The sequence below is a fragment of the Heterocephalus glaber genome, unplaced genomic scaffold (assembly GCF_053883595.1).
Source record: "Heterocephalus glaber isolate CG9 unplaced genomic scaffold, H.glaber_assembly_v1.0 deba00001666, whole genome shotgun sequence".
NCBI lineage: Eukaryota > Metazoa > Chordata > Mammalia > Rodentia > Bathyergidae > Heterocephalus > Heterocephalus glaber.
Window position 1 is genome coordinate 3,981,296 of NW_028258406.1, and position 16,903 is coordinate 3,998,198.

At 37.5% G+C, this 16,903-nt stretch overlaps 1 protein-coding gene across 6 annotated transcripts in view; it reads left to right on the forward strand.

The window, feature by feature from the left end:
- Positions 1-16,903, forward strand: part of Diaph3 (diaphanous related formin 3) — a 501,638-nt gene that overhangs the window by 73,058 nt on the left and 411,677 nt on the right. For all 6 annotated transcript variants that reach the window (XM_087197467.1, XM_087197470.1, XM_087197468.1 and 3 more), the window contains one exon: positions 10,978-11,082. In XM_087197467.1, the coding sequence (XP_087053593.1) occupies positions 10,978-11,082 (105 nt within the window). The remainder of the gene's footprint in view (positions 1-10,977; positions 11,083-16,903) is intronic.

A 16,903-nucleotide genomic window follows, 5' to 3' on the forward strand; every position in this document is an offset into this window, starting at 1 on the left:
TTCTGGAATCTTAACAATTATATGCCTATGTGTAGATTTTTTTTGATCAAGGCTATTTGGAGTCCTATATGCCTCACTTATCTGTATGTCAAGCTCTTTTCCTTTGTTTGGGAAGTTTTCTGCCATTATTTCTGTGAAGAGATTTTTTATGTCATCTCCACTCTCTCCTTTTTCTTCATTGAGTCCAGTCAGTCTTATGTTATTCTTCTTTGCATCGTCTAGAAGCTGCTGGATTGATTTCTCGTTCTCCCTCATAATTTTGAGGCAATTTTTCTTTTCCAGGTCATTAATTGCAATCTTATCTTCTAAATCTGAAATTCTGTCCTCACATTGGCTCATTCTGCTGTGTAGACTTTCAATGGATTGTTTCATGTCCTGGAAATCTATTTTGCATCTGTCTTGTGGATTCCATTTGTTTCCTATGTTGGGATTCCATCATGTTCCTGAGGTCCTCCCTAGATTTATTAATCATGATTTGCACTAGGGGCACAATTTCTCCTGTTATCTGAGAAATTATTTGTGATTTCATTTTTTCCAGATTCCCTTTTGTTGCCAGTTCAGTGGGTCCAGGTGGCTGAGTATCAGAGTGTTCCATCTCATTTCCCTTTGGGGTTGGTGTAGGTGATCTAGAAGTCTGGTTTTGAGACTTATTTAAGTGTTTTCTCATTTTGATGGGGGCGGGGGTCTGTTAGCGCCTGCACGGATTACCTCCTCTGGGCTGGGAGAGGTGGGGCAGGGGCCGGGAGCAGCGGTAGGGATGGTGACCCAAAAGCCCTTTCCTGTGGGCTGGGAGCAGCATGAGGGATGGTGGCCAGGAAGTCCCTTCCTCTAGACCAGGAGCAGTGGGATGGCGGCTTAGAAGCCCCCGCCTCTCGGCTAGGAGCGGTGGGAGGGATGGTGGCCTGGAAGCCCCTTCCTCTGGGCCAGGGGCAGAGGGACAGAAGGTGGCCCAAAAGCCCTTTCCTCTGGGCTGGGAGCAGAGGGAGGGGCAGTGGCTGGGAAGCCCCTACCTCTGGGCCGGGAGCAGCAGGGCTCAGTACTGTGGTCTGGTGGTCCGGTGTCCTCTGGGTCTTTGTAGCGTGGAACCAGGTGGCTGCCTGTCTGCAGCCGGGTGATTCATAGTCTTCTGCATGACTCTGGATCTCGGTAGGGCGTGCACAGACCTGCCTGTCTGCAGAGGGCTGATTAGGCGTGTTCCATGCGACTCTGGACCTGGGGACCTCGGTAGGGCGTGTGCAGACCTGCCTATCCGCAGCAGGGTGATTTGGCGTCTTCCATGCGACTCGGGACCTCGGTAGGGCCGGAATCTTAAAAAAAATTAATCGTAGAACTAAATGAGAGTCATTTAGTCTGCCCTACTTGCTTTTTTTTTTTTTTTTGGCACTAAACCATTAATGGTAGTAAAAATCTACCTTAATGTGGGGATAAACATCAGCAAGACCTTTTGAAATTGTGTGCTGTGGAAGAGGATCTAAAATGTGGATGAGAACAGAATGACACTTATACAAGAACTATGGAAAACTCGTTTGTAGAGGAGATTGAGCTCTAAATTCCCGTGAGAGAGGAAACAGGTAATTGTTGTAGACCTCTGCTTAACATGCTCAGCACATTTGTGGCTCTAGTAATACAGTGTTACCAAGAATAATTGTGCTGTCTTTAATTTATGAAAGAAAACATAATACACTGTTGAAACTAGATGATTGGTGTTGATTTAAAAATTGTTTGGTTTTGCTATTACTGTGCTTTCAATTTTTAACTTCCAATATTATGCTTATTGATTCATATGAATGTTTTGATCATTATAATACTGTTTATCCAGTATCTATTTTGTAACTCTTATCATCCCTCTGTCTGTAGGCAGTGTTTTTTCTTTCTGGATGAATTCCCCCAGGCCTGACCATCTTCAACAATTTGCTGCTTGTATATATTCAGCTAATTCTCCAAATAGTCAATTATTTTAAATGTAATCTGACTCTCCATGACATTAACTATCCCATTCAACTTGATGTATGTAAATTTAATGAGCATGCTGTCTTGTAAAGTCCACATCCATGAATGAAAATATTGAGCCTAATGTTTGTAATTCAGTTGAAAAACAGTTCATTCTCTGGTTGCCATTCTCTGCTTGATTGCTCCTTAGTGTTCTAACTACTTGCATGTATGTGTTCATGCATTAAGATTATGTCTTTTTTTCCTTTCTCAGTTTTGCCAAAGAAAATGTAGAAAATACTTATTTTGTACCAATATTTTACAAGTCTAGGATGGAGTCAAGGTGCCTAAAATTTGCAGTAGCAAACTGGTAATGCTTTCATTCATGGGGACTTCTGGCCTATCTAACCCATAGAAAGCTTCCAAGTTTCTGGCCTGACCTATTTCCAGGTCGGGGTGCCACAGACCCATTCGTGCCCTTGTACAAGTCAGAAGCAGGTGTCTCTCTAGTCCTCTTGGTGGGCACAGCCACACACAGAGTTACTCAGCCTGGTAGGTGATGTTTGGGAAGCATCTCAGTTCCATCCACCCCTACACCAGGTTCCATGGGGCAGTGCTCAGTCAGTCACAGACTTGTTCTGTTGCTGTCATCGAGTTTTGTGTTGTTCTGCTAGTGCTCTGTGACACAGATGAAGTTGAGGTTGGCCTTACTAGTGTCAATTCCATTCCTGAAGACTCTGCTTCTGGAGCTGGAACTGGGTCCTGTAACTGGTGTAGAAGACTCTTGAGACTTCCAGGTACAGCAAGTGCTCAGTGTTCCAGGATAGGGCTGTGAGAGTTCTTTCTGGCTCTAGTTTCATTTTCCAGAAAATGACCCATACCTCATGTCTGTCCCCAAATAGGATTAGTAAATTCTATTTGGGAACTTTTATTATGTCTTATGCAACAAATATTTAAAAAGTTAACAATAGACTGTTCACTCTGAAAGAGGCAGCCGGTGTAGAAAAATTTCTTTAAAAAATTACCTGTGAGGAGAATAAAGATATTCACATATAAAGCAGAGCTGTATTTGAAGGGAAGCTTTTTTTCTTTTAGTCCATCAAAGATTAACATGTTTATATATTGATACTCAGTTGAAAGAAAACTTAGTGCAATAGGATAGAACAGAAAAATTGATGTGTAGTACCCTTTTAGGAGATAGAAGAAACAGGATGCCAAGAATAGATGGATTGGGTTATCTATGGGTAGTGCAGAGATGGTAGGGAGAGATTAGTGTGGAAATGATTGGTAATATAGTAAATAGGAAACTGAATGATAGCTTTATTTTCATAGAGGCAGTTGACATTTCCTTACTGAGATAGGTAGAAGTGGTAGTTTTATAGCTCTTGGACAGTAGCAGGAATTTGAAGTAAGTATCTCTATCTGAGTTGATTTGCATTGAGAGAAAATGTAAGAGGAAGCTGCAGGTTTTATTAGGGTCAAGTAGAAGGTAGTCTGGGAATGGGAGAAGTGAAAAGGGAGGAGATTGAGGTCAGAGGCAAGGATCGTTGTTATGGTTTGTGTCTAGATGTCCTCTCAAAGCCTCATGTGGTCATAGGCTATTTTGGAGGTGGCTGAATCTAGAGTGTGTGATTGATTCATGATGGGACTAAGCCTGAAGGTGCTAGGATTAAGAGTGAGAGTAATACATGCTCTTAAGTAGTCTGAATAAGATAAAAGGAGCAGGTAGATGCTGTTAAGGTCTCTTGTTGCTTTTGCTGCTTCTGCCGCCATAAACTGTTGCCCCTCTGCCACCCTGCCTTGGAGCCAGCCGATTATGGATTGAAACCTCTTCAAACTGTGAGCTAAATAAACCCTTTACCCTTTAACTTTGGGTGTCGGATATTTTGTCTCAGCAACGAGAGAAAAATAACTAGAAAAGTAACTAACACAATCGTGTAAATGATGATGATGACCCTATGGACTGAAACAGTTTTTAGTTAATGAAAAGGTCCATTGTATCTTTTAATTAAGAAATGGGCTGAGAAAAGTAGAAGTGAAGTTTGCTGGTTGTAAAGAAGTTGAGGACATGTGGAGCTGGCCTGAGTAATGAGTAGACAAGGAGTGTGAGAGGAGGGCAAGGGAGTTGGCAGCATGTGTTTAGTCAGACAGTATTTACCCCCCAGGAAATGGGAGTTACTTAAACATGACTACAGAAAGGGCCAGGGATTTAGCTTAGTGGCACCATGCCTGCCTGGCAAAGGCAAGGTCTTGAGTTCCATTCCCAGTAAACAACAACAGCAACAGCAACAACAACAATAATATGGAAGTAGGGATGGGGAGACTATATAAATCAGAGTTCAAACCTAAGCCGTAGGACTATGGTCAACTTAAAAAATTCTCCTCAACTTCAGTATAGAGAGGGGACACCTCAAATGGTCATCAGTGGAGATTAAATGATGCTTATAAATGTTTAGCACTGTGCCTGGCTCAACCATTTAACCATCATTTAAGATGATAGGGATACTAGAAGTCTTTGTGAAAAGACTGCTGGGAGAGTGGGTGAGGATCCTTCATAGGGTAGGATTGGAGTGAAAATGGGAGGAGGCGGAAGTAACTCAAGAGCTTTGTGTTTGGGAAACTCTTAAGGTCGCCGGTTTCTATGTTTTAAGTAGAATTCTGTTTGTAGTGTTTGAAATTTTTGAAGCTTTGGATTTGTCCTGACAGTGGTTTCTTCTTTTCTCTTATCTCCGTCCAACCAGTTGGTGTGTTATTTACTGTAGCCATACTCTAAATATTTTTTAAAAAATAAGCTTCTAGGTTTCATTTAGGGGATTTGAAAAAAGTTCTTTTTATTTTTTAATGAGTGAAGGATATTTTACTTCTTTTTCCCATATTCTTAAAAGTTGTTAATCAAAATTATTTCAATTTTGTCTTTTAAAAGATTTTTTTCACTTTAAAATTATTTCAAACTTAAGCAAGAGTTGCAAATAGTAGAAAATTTCTCTAAAATCTTTACTTAGCTCCTCAGTGTCAACATCTTATATTAGGATGATTATTAAAACTAAGAAGTGAACATTGATGCAATATTACTGCCTAAACTACAGGACTTTATTTCCACTTATGCCTTTTTTTTAATGCCTTTTTTATATTCTAGGACCCAAACCACATCACATGTTGCATTTGGTCATCATGTCTTCTTTATGTCCTACTGTCAGTGACAGTTCCTTATCTTTTATGACTTTGGACACTCTTGAAGAATCCTGGTTGTTTTGTAAAGTGCCCTCAGTTTGAATTTGTCTGACTTGTTTATTTCTCCATCCTTATGATTAGATGGAAGTATATTTTTGGAAGAATATTGTGGAGGCCACATACCCTTCCTAGTAATTGTTATCTAGGGATGTGTAACAGCATTATGTCTCATTTTGTGTTTTAGCCTGGGCTCCCTTTTAAGGTAGAATCTGCTTCATTGTAAAGTTACTATTTTTCTCTTTGTAGTTAAGGAGAAACAAGATATTTGGACAGTCTCAAAATATCTCCTCAATGTATTTTATTCTTTGGGTTATAATTTAATACTATCATTTCCTCAGATTGTTCTGACTTTAGTTAGAGCTCATTAAGGTTGGCTCTTGGGTTTTTCTTTTTCGTTTTTTTTCTTTCTTTCTTTTTTTTTTGGACAGAGGATTGCAGTGTGTTTAGCCTGGCCTTGAACTCACTATGTAGCCCAGGCTGGCCTGGTGATCCTCCTGCCTCAGCTTCCCAACTGCTAGGATTACAGGTGTGCGCCACCACGTCTGGGAGCTTTTGTATTCCTTTGGTGTTCTTTTTTGGGAGTCACTTTTTCTACCTTCTGGTACCACATCGATTTGATCTTTTTAACTCTGGTTTTTGTTGTTCTTGTGTATTAAATTTACAAAAAAATTATTTTTTATAGTATTTATAAATTTTTTTCTAGTGCCAATCAGGCTAGCTAGCATGGTGAAATAGGACAGTGATTAAATTTACCTATAGATTTTAATTGGAAAATAATCAACTAAAGGAAAATAATTTTTAATGTTGCAACTCTCAGTTTCTCTTGGCAAACTTACTAATCACATATGAAGGTAGTGTTGTGAATGAGGCAATTCATAATGTTTGCTGCTATTATAATAATAGAATTTTAACATAAAATATAATATTCTCTTAAGACACACCAAATTTTTGTTTTGGTGATTGCCCAAATATTTTGAATTAAGTGTGTTCATCTAAATAGTGAATCAATAAGATTTTTCAATTTACAGAGTAGACACTTGTATTTACTGAAATTTTTGCTTTATTCAAATTACTCATCAAGCCTTACATGTTTTTCGTGTATTTTCTGCTTAGTAATTTATCTATAACAGATATTTCATGAAATATAAATAATGTATTGGAACAGGGCCAGGGATTTAGCTCAGTAGTGCCGCCACCTGCCTCGAAAGCACAAGGTCCTGAGTTTGATCCCTGATACCAAAAAATATAATGTATTGGAATAAACCACCATCAGGGCTCCATAAATCTATGCTTCATTATGATGTATTTTATACTTATGTAATGTAGTAGGTATCCTGATCTAAATTTGAATGTAAGAATCAGTTCATGTACAATGATTTTTATTGCTTGCTTAAATCATTTATGTAGGCATCTGTATTTATTCAGTTCGAGAAAGGAGGCTTGTATTAGTATCAAGTAAATTATTTTCAGGTGTTGTAATGGACACTGGTTGGTGCCCCTCCTCACTTCCCCTCATTAGGCTGCTCTAGACCCCCCAGGTGATGAGTGTGGGCCCTCAAAAGGCTCCTAGCTGCTGACTTCTCCCATGATTAGCTGTCAGAAGCGAGGCCTAGTTCTAAGTGTTAGCTGATCTGAGGGTGTAGAGGCTGGTCCCTTCAGGTGGTCATGAGGTTGGGTTCAGGTTGAGGAAAGAACCTACCCCAGGCCACATTTTGATATATCTCTTCCCTCTGCCTCTCTCTCTTCACTTCCCTTCTACTGAGAGCATCCCCCTATAGATCCATCTGTATTTGACTTTGTCTCAGTTGCTGCTTCTAGGGTACCTGACCTAAGACAATGGAGATACATACAGTATGATAGTTTTGAGCAAATATACACTAAAAAACAAAAATTAATGACTTGCTTACTGTATCTCTTCTACTCCCTTCCTCTTCACCCTTCCTACCTCCAGCTCAGTTTCTTAGAATAGCCTTTGGGATGCTTAATCCTTTTGAGATTGTAACATAAAGTATAGATATGTGCTTTTAAGGAAAAAACTCCAATGAGTTTTCCAAAGATTTCGTGTTTCCCAGAAGTTAAATGCTGTGGCCTCGTGAGGTTTTCTTCTTTTACCCATGTTCTCTACAGCTAGAAATTAAAAATCTATTTAAAAAATCTTTTATACTTTAATACATATTTTTCTCTCCATAATACTCTTATTTCTCTTTTTCCTTTGTAAAGGGCAAAGCTTACTCTTTGCAATGTCATTTCCCCCTGGAAATACAAAGGGGCATACCTGTTAGATGCAGTTTTATTCCTAGTGAGTGCTCCATAAGGATATATGGTGCTGTGTAGTTGACTTTCCTTTTTTTGGGGTGGTATTATTATTTCTTCTTTGTTTCCTTTTTGCTTTTTGCATTGAGACTGTTATCACACTTTTGTCAGGAAAGTAAGTGCCACATTTAAATAAGAAAGATGGTATAAGCCAAAGGAAAGCATTGGTAAAACTCTGGGTTTTTTTCCATAATTCCAGACATAACATTGTACTATTGAGTGTTGTCCAGAGAGATATACAAGGATGTAGATAGTTTGATATATGAGAGGAATTTGTTAAGAGAATTGGCCCACTAAATTATGAAGGAAATATCATCAACCAGGAAGGGCTTGATGAGGGAAGTCAGTAGAGGGCTCATTCCAAGGCCAAAGGCCTGAGAACCTGGGGCAAGGATTGCAGTGGGGTAGATACTGGTACAAGTTCTAGAGTCTCAGTTGGAGAGTCTCAGTCAGGAGAGGAAGGGTGTCCAAACTCTAGAAAGAGAGATAATGAAATCATCTTTCCTCTCCTTTTTTGGTTTATTTGGACTCTCTCTTGATTGGTTAGTGCCTGTCTACACTGAGGGTGAATCTTATTTGTTTTTGGTTGTTTTTTGGTACCTGGGATCGAACTCAGGACCTTGTGCTTGTGAGGCAGGTGGTGGCACCACTGAGCTAAATCCCCAGCTGGAGGGTGAATCTTCTTAATGAGTCCATTGATTCAAATGCTGATGTCTTTTGGAAACACTCACAGGCATACCCATAAATACTGCTTTACAAGGTATCTGTGAATCCTTTAATACAGAAGACTAACCTAACATTAACCATCGCCTAAACTTAATCATCGCAACCTCCTATGTGTATTAACTAATGTCATCTGGAAAAGCCTTTCTAAAAAAAAAGCAGTGGCCTAGTTTTTTTCCCTTTCTTTCAACTACCCTTCTTGAAATTTAATTTCAACCACAACTAATGGGCTTTCATTGTTTAGTGTTCTGTATCTATTAAGTATTTTAATTAGCTCATTAAAGAAACTGAATTATGTTTGACAGAGAATACAAATATTGAGAAGAATTTAAAACAGAGATGCTCAATCTTCTCAGGTCCCCCCACTTTTTAAAACAATTATCTCCTAACTTTCCTATTATTTCCTGTTTTTTCCAGTGAATTTCTTCTTTTTTTTTACTTGTCACATAATTGTACATATTGATGGGGTACAGTGATATTTTGACATGTGTATACAGTACACAATGATCAAATCAGGGTAATTAGCATATCTGTTACCTCAAATATTTATCCTTTCTTTGTGTTGGGAACACTCAAAATCCTTTTAGTTGTTTTGAAATATAAAATAAGTCATTAACTATAATCACCCTACTGTGCTATAGAACATAAGAATTTAATCTTCCTGGGCTGGCGATTTAGCTCAGTGGTTCCGCCACCTGCCTCGCAAGTGCAAGGACCCGAGTTCGATCCCCGGTACCAAAAAAAAAAAGAATTTAATCTTCCTGTCTACCTGCATCTTTATACACTAACCAGCCTTCTCTTTACCCCCTATCCGCTATGCTTCACAATCCCTGATAACCAGTATTCCATTATTCCTTGGAGATTAACATTTTAAGCCTCTCCATATGAGTAAGAACATGTAGTATTTGTTTATGTCTAGCTCATTTCCAGTGAAATTATTTATAGTCTAAGCAACCTACATTCATAATTTAAAAAAATCACTATGTCTTATTGTACTAGATAATACTCTGTATTTCAATATAAACAGTTGGCCCTGAATACCCAAGCAAGTACAATAAAGGAACATTCTTGAATCTTCACTTCACACCAGTATGAATGTAACAGATTGATATAGGCGTGCTCTTTTAAGGATTTGAAACAGTATTGCCTCGGGATTCTCAAATTTCAAAAATAGAGCAAAATTATTGGTAAAGCTTTTTTTTTAAAAAAGAATTTAACTATAACTCTCAGAGCATTTGGCATCTTGGAAAATTTAATATGTCTTAAAACCTTGCAAAACAAAGTATTTAATATGTTATAATGTACATGTTTTATTCTATAGTTTATATCTAATTCCATTGACTTAGAGTGGGAGCTCTGAACATTATTTCTTTTTAAAAGGTGTGTGACTATAGGCTACATGACAGTTTTTGTGTAGTGCAGGACTGATGGAGAGTGTCTTGCATACCTTGTCCCATAAATGCTGGTAGCATCACTCCAGGCACTGTGGCAACCAAAAGGTCCCCAGAATTTTGTAAAATTGCTTCTTAAGTGGTGGGAAGGCCTCCTGAGAATCACTAGCATACAGGAAAAAAAAATGAAGAAAACAATCCAATATTCACACAATTTCAAGGAAATTTCTAACTAGAGCAGCAAGAGTGGCATTACTAATTACTGCCTTTTTTTGGAGTGTCACATGGAACAACTTCTAAGTTCTTAAATATTTCTACCGAGATGAAATGAAGAGAATTTTGATATTTAAGTGTTTGAAAAAATTGAGTCAGAAGTAGTGTCTGATGAATGTAACACTTTCATAAAACTTCAAAGAAATTTAACTTTCTGAGTTCCATAGGTGATCCAAAGTCCTGATTTTTATAGACCCATTCTGAGTGGATGTGGAGTTTGCATACATTCTAGTACTTTACATTTTGTATCATGTATTGCCCAAGATTAAGGTCAGAAGGAAATCCAGAGCTGCCCTTCTTCAGCCAGGTATGTTTTAACCTCAAGCTTCCTTTCTGATGCCAGAACAACCTCTTAAGCAACTTAATTGATAGCAATGCATACATTTTTGTAGAAAACCTAACTTGTACTTTTAGTCAGAATTAGTCCTATAGGAAGATACAGGATACATAAACCTTTATTTTGGTTGATGCTATGAGAAATGTTAAATTTTTAGGTGGTAACTTTTATATAAGTGCAACTTTTATGTGATTAGATCATTAGGTAAAATAACTAGTTAATATTTTCAGTTGGGAAGGGGAAAGACAAATAAAACCATAGAATGGTTTTCCAGTTGCTGAGATCCAGTTCCATCAAATATTGTAGTATTTGATGGTGATACATTCTTGTAGCTATCAGAATATGGAAGGTGGTGGTTTATTTACTTTTTAAATTTTCACAGTACACAGCAGCTCTTTCAAAAACATTACAAGATAGCTTCAGGTGCAGCTGTTGTAAAATAAATAAATATATTGAAATTGTGAATCCTAATGACCTTATGAAAGGCAGAAATCTGCAACTATCTAATTATTGATAGTGATATGAATATAATTTTAATAGCCTGGTATGAATTTAAGATTTTTGTTTGGTAAGCATTTTACTAGTTAAAATGATCTACATTACTTTCTTTTCTATTTTTCCTCTCTCTCTCTTTCCTCCTGGCAGAATTATGCGTAAATCATTCCAAAACAATTAATGCTGCTTTAGTCACAAATTATTGATTTTTTTCCATTCGTAGTGTATGTAGAATTGCTGCTTTACTTTGATTTTAAAGTCAGCCATTTTAATTGTGTTTTCCAGGAAGATATGAATTTAAATGAAGATAAAAAGGCACCATTGCGGGAAAAGGACTTCGGTATCAAAAAAGAAATGGTGATGCAGTACATTAATACTGCTTCTAAGACAGTAAGTAAAACTGTCAAGTTGAAAAATACTACTGAAACATATTGTAGTGTGGAAAACAATGAATTTGTCTAATGAAGTGCTTAAGCTTGTACGCAGCAGCTATAATCAGAAGGCTTTTGCATGTATAATTAAAGGCTCAAGTATTACAATAAATTTGTTTAAAAATACTTCACATCTTACAAGTTTTAATTTTTTTTTTTTTTTGCCAAGTGATGTTTAATACTTCACATCTTATAAGTTTTAAAATGTTTTTGTTTTTTGGCCAGTCAAATTGCTAAGAAACACTGTGGTCTACTCTGAAAGACCTTTTTCTTGTTAGTGAATAAAGATGGTTATTGATTTTTGATATCACTTATAAATTGGGATAATATTTGTGTTATAGGAGAGGAAGACTGATTTTTCTCTACCTATACCAGAATACATAACAGCATATTTTTAATGAGTTTCCTGATGGATAAAATTATCTTGTAACAAATTATAAATGTGGGCATTGAAAGGAGCATTAAGCCCCCACGCGGCTGCCAGTTTTCCAGGGAAACATGAAATATGTGGGCGGAAGTAATGACTAAATGGCTAAGAAACCATGACCAGCACACAGAATCAATGGCATTTATTCATGGAACCACAAATGAGCTTGACTAGTCGTATACAAATTGTGAATAAATGGATTGGATGAAAAATATAAAATGGAAGCCAAAGAAAAAACTAGAAAATAATTTTGGCTGAATTTATGATAGAATTGAGGTAGAAAAAAAGTAGCTTAGCATACAGTACTAGTTTTCATTGGATACTTTAACCTAAGGCCAGGTTACAAGCATATAAGTTATTTATACTTAACTCCATCTTTCTACAAGACCAGTCAGTGACTCTAAGGTATTTCTTTTGGATGAAATTCTCAAGTGATGTTTAATTTTTAAATCTGTCTCATGTTTTGGCAGCCTAATCTTCAGGTGTAGAAAGTGCTGTGCTTTTTCCAGTTCTTTCCATTGATGGGCTCTATACCCAGCTGTCGTGATACTGGTACTAAAGGCTTTTGTCCCTTATTGATACATAGATACCACACATCAGCTTTAGGGGTATAGGCGTTAGAGCTTGCATCTTTTGGATCTGCTTTATTTATCACATTTGACCATGGGCAATTATTTTACCTCTCTGATTTTTAATTTCTAATTCATGAAATGGGAATACCTACATTATAGGCTCATTATCAGCATTCAGTTAAATTGTTTATTCCACTATTAGAACATAACATTTTAAACTGGTGGTGGCCTCCTGTGTAGAAGTGGTAGTAGTAGAAGTTGTTCATTTTTCTTTGTGATTTGTTTATTCTTACTATTGAGATCATTATATCATAGTTAAAAATATAGGGAAAACTATAGGCGAAAGTACATATTTGCTATTTGTGAGTCTGTAATTTTGAGACATTCATTTGCTTATTTAACTTGTATTTACTTAGTGTTTATATGTCAGACAGTAGAGATGAGAACTAGGGTGGTCTATCACTCTGTCCTCTGGCACAGCACGGGACACACATACACAAATGATGTGCAAAAAACAAAGCAGCGTGAGTGGAAGTGGTGAATTATTTCATATGGAGAAGTCAGGGAAGACCATTTTGCTAGGGAATTGTAAATGTAGCAAGCAGCTTTATTAAGTTACATCCATTGGAACTGGTTATATGACTTAGAATGGGTTTAGGAAATCTTGGGGTATTAGTACATTTAAATTCTTGATTTAGGATAATAAATTGACACCTGAAAGAAGAACAGACCTTATGAAGTTTCTGAACTTTGTAAGAATGGCTCTACTTTAGTTCTTATTCACTGGTTTTAAACTTTAATCCTTTAATCATTGTGGACTAAGGTTGGAATTTATTTACCAGAATTGGGTAATTAAATTATCAGGATTGAAATAGATTAGTTATCTAAAGTGTGATTACAGCATTGACTTATTTAATTAGTGTGTTGAGGATCATGGCTTTTCCTAGGAGTGTTCTGAATAATTTGGCAGATGGTTAACATTGTAGAAAGTTCAAACTGACCAGTCACTTCTTTCTGTTCTGCAAGTAGAAACACAATTTATTAACTCTAGGGTACAGATTTTGTCATGTCACTTTATTTACATTATTAAATATTGAAAAAGCTACTCTGAGAAAAACAGTCAAAATTCATGGGTTCTACAGTGGATATGCGGAGTTTGTATCACATATACTTTTATTATGATTTTAAGCCTTAGATTTTTCTTTGAGATTCTTTTTGTGGTAGTAAGTCACTTTTTAGAAAACAGTCCTCATGCCTGCAGTCAGTGATTTAAAATGCTTGAAAATATTAACCTACGAGTAGGTCTAAAGTAGATGAATTTGGTTTTTAGAACAGAAAAAAAAAAATCTAGTTTTTTTTTGGTACTGGGGATCGAACTTTGGTCCTTGCTCTTGCACAGCAGGCGACGAAACCACTGAGCTAAATCCCCGGCCCCTAAAAACATCTAGTTTATTGCTAAGATCTTGGGAACTTTGAGTTCAGGATGTCAAATAGTAACACTGAAATTCTGCAGTTAGGAAAGGTTATAAACTTTTATTAAGCAGTTGTCATGCTAGAGGCTGACACCACTAGATCTGTGCTTTTCTTACTTCCTCAGCATGGCTGTGTGATCCAGGTTTGCTCCGTGCAGTCAGGTGGCCAGCTCTGCTGGGGGCTTCGAAGACGGATCTTCCCTTTTCCTCTGAGATCCCTGATCAGGAGAGCCAGTTCTTTTCTGCCAGTGGACTTAGTGTCAAGAGGCAGACGGACTTTTAAAGCATGGCGTCATGTACTGCTACTCTGCTCCAATAGAGTCCTGTTTTCAGGCTCTTCTTTTGCGTCAAGTGGTGCCTTTTGCGTCAAGCGGTGCATGTTCTTATTTAAGCTGCTTGGAGTTCTTTCTTTGCACTATGTGACCTGATATACCATCTATAGACCCTTTTACCTCTGTGGGATCCCATTCTAATTCGCTCTGGAAATTGCTATTTCCATTCAAAGGAGAATGGTAAAAATCCTCCCCTCACCTCTTATGCTCTCTGTGAGCATGGATGTCAGAGCTGCTCCAGGGCTCTGTGGCTCTACCTTGTCATGCAACTCACTCCAGATGTTTAACAGTGAGTTTATTGGAGAAAAGGTCTTTAGTTTTGTTTGATTAGACAGCTGGAAAGTGAGACTATTGCACAGTCATTGATAAGGACCTTGAAAGTGGATGTGACATGGTAGGCAAAATGGAAGAGGATTATAGTCTGGAACAGAACAGGCAATGATCTTTTAAGCCATTAAAAATTCTTGAGAATTTTCACTATTTTCTAAGTAGTGAACTAGAAATAGTGAACTAGAATAGGGAACTAGACATTAAAACACAAATCTGCTATATAAATGTATGTAATACTTAACCATAAGTTGTCATCATCATTTTCTTCTTCCTCTTCCTCTTCCTCCTCCTCCTCCACCCATTCCCCCCCCCTTCTTCTTCTCCCTGGCTTATCTATTTTTCTTTTTTCTTCCCTTAAAATAGTTAAAGCACTTCTTCAGATATTATTAAAAGATAATTTCTGTAGTGGAGATTCTTGTGCTTTAAGTGGGGAAACCAAGTTTAGGAGAGTTGCTGTCCTTACCTACTTTTCTTTTCTTTTTAGGGTGGGTGCATCATCCCCTATAGCTGAGATACTAGTGCTTATTTTCTTGTGTGCACTTGGATTGAATTTTGGGTGAGCTGACTCTAGGTGTATCATGCTTGCATAATGTGATCAAAAGCTCCCCTGATGGGTCACAGATGATCATGGAGTAATTTATACACAATTAAAATGTATGTTAAAAAGGATTCTTGATCAGAATAGGATTTAGATCAAGATCTTTTTTCCTCTATCATAGAAGATTAGTAAACATAAACTGTACAGTACCATTTCCATCTGTTGTAATGAAAGTTTTCCATTTGCTGTTCTGATCATAGGTTTTTCACGGTAATCTGTGGCAATATGAAGGTGGAGAAGGCCCAAGAAGCCAAAATCTTTATCTCAGAAAAGTGAAAGTAAACCCTTGAAAGGAGTGGAAGATCCTGAAAGGAGAGAGGTTCACAGGGACTTATAGAGAGTCAGGAGCAGAATCAGAATGGTCAAATTTGAGAGCTAAGGAAGGAGAGCCAGAGAGATGTCTGGTCCTTTATGCAGTGATAATGTTTCTGGGCAAGAGGGAGGGGGAGGGGGAGGGAGAGGGAGGAAGGGGGAGAGAGAGAGAGAGAGAGAGAGAGAGAGACATGCAGAGAGAGAGACAGACACATGGGGGGAGAGAGACAGAGAGAGAGAGCGAGCGACAAATTAAGGTATGTACTGTAATGTGTTTGGTATATCTTTAAGAACCCTTTGGCAGAACTGAGCATTTGTTCGTTAGTACTTTAGGATTGACTCTTTCCTCCAATTTATTTTTGTATATCATGATGATAAAACTGTCCAGACAGTTTACTTACTATGCAGGTTGCTGCTACGTGTTAGCATGTTGTCTTTTTGGCTACACCATTAGGTATGGAAAAATGCTTTAAAAATTTCAAAATGTAAACTTGTACCTATAGTTAAAAGCCTTTCTGAATATACTAGCATTGAGCCAGGAGTTGTTATATGCTCCCAACTCCTCTCCCCTGTTTGTCATTGGCCTCTGTATCTAAGTTGCAGGGACCTGATCCTTACAGGTGAGCTGCTACCACGTGTTTCAGCTTTAGTGGGACATGGTGTTATCAAGTATGGAAAACATGCTTTCTGCAGTGTGAGCCTTCTTGGTACTTCTTATGAGAAAAGAAGTATGTTTTGAGAAAATATTAATCTTCTATTCAGATTTGTGTGGACTTTTTCTAGAAGAAAAATCTAGAACGAATTTGTTTGGCCATTGATTTGTTAATACTGTAGTAGTAGTAGTGAGGGCATACCCATATCTTAAATGTCACTTTTCTTGTTTAGAGTTCAGTTTCAAATGTTAATGTTAGAAAACACTGTCAGATACATGTAAATCAAGTTGTTTTTGTTTTCTCTCACTTTTTGTTGTGGGAGAGGTTTATACTTTAACCACTAGAAACTTAGATGGACCAAAGTTTTACATATTATCAATAAAGTTAACATCAATTGCTTTTAGACTTATACTTCAGGTTAGATATGATAAGGACACCCTGTAAAACAAAAGCTTACTAAAAATTTGTGGTTAGTATTAGAAGTGTATAACAACAGTGTCCTTGCTCCTATTATTTTGCCTATTTGTCTCTAGGTCTTGCCTGCTGAGTAGGAGAAAATTTCAGCCTCAGGGCAGTGAACCAATTTCTTGTTAGGAGTGTTTCCTTATAGTCTATCTGACACTTTAATTTTCATTTCTGTTTATATAGGGCAGGTTTTATTTCTGACAATTAAACTTATCTTCCGAGAATTCAAATTGATTAGCTTCCTTATGAGTTATTTCTGGGGAGCACCAGTGGCATTTAACATTCTTTGCTATTGCTGGACTGTGTTATTCTTTAGGTAAGAGATGATACTGAAGAAACCAATCATCTTTTCATTTTTATAGGAAGAAATGACATTAAGTTCAAATTAGAATTATATATTTTTAGTCTTTTAAAAATATTACAGGTTAAGATCCTGCAGCTAGAGGGATGTCAGGTTGATTAGGTTTGGGATCCATTTGGAAGATTGGTTTCGGATGTGCTTTTGGATCATGGATGTGTGGCCTTGGAGTCTGTGTCTGGTCCCTGGCCCCTTCCTCTCTGGCATTGTCCCCTTGCTCCAGTTCCTGGCTGTCATGAACTAAGCAGCTCTGCTGTGCTA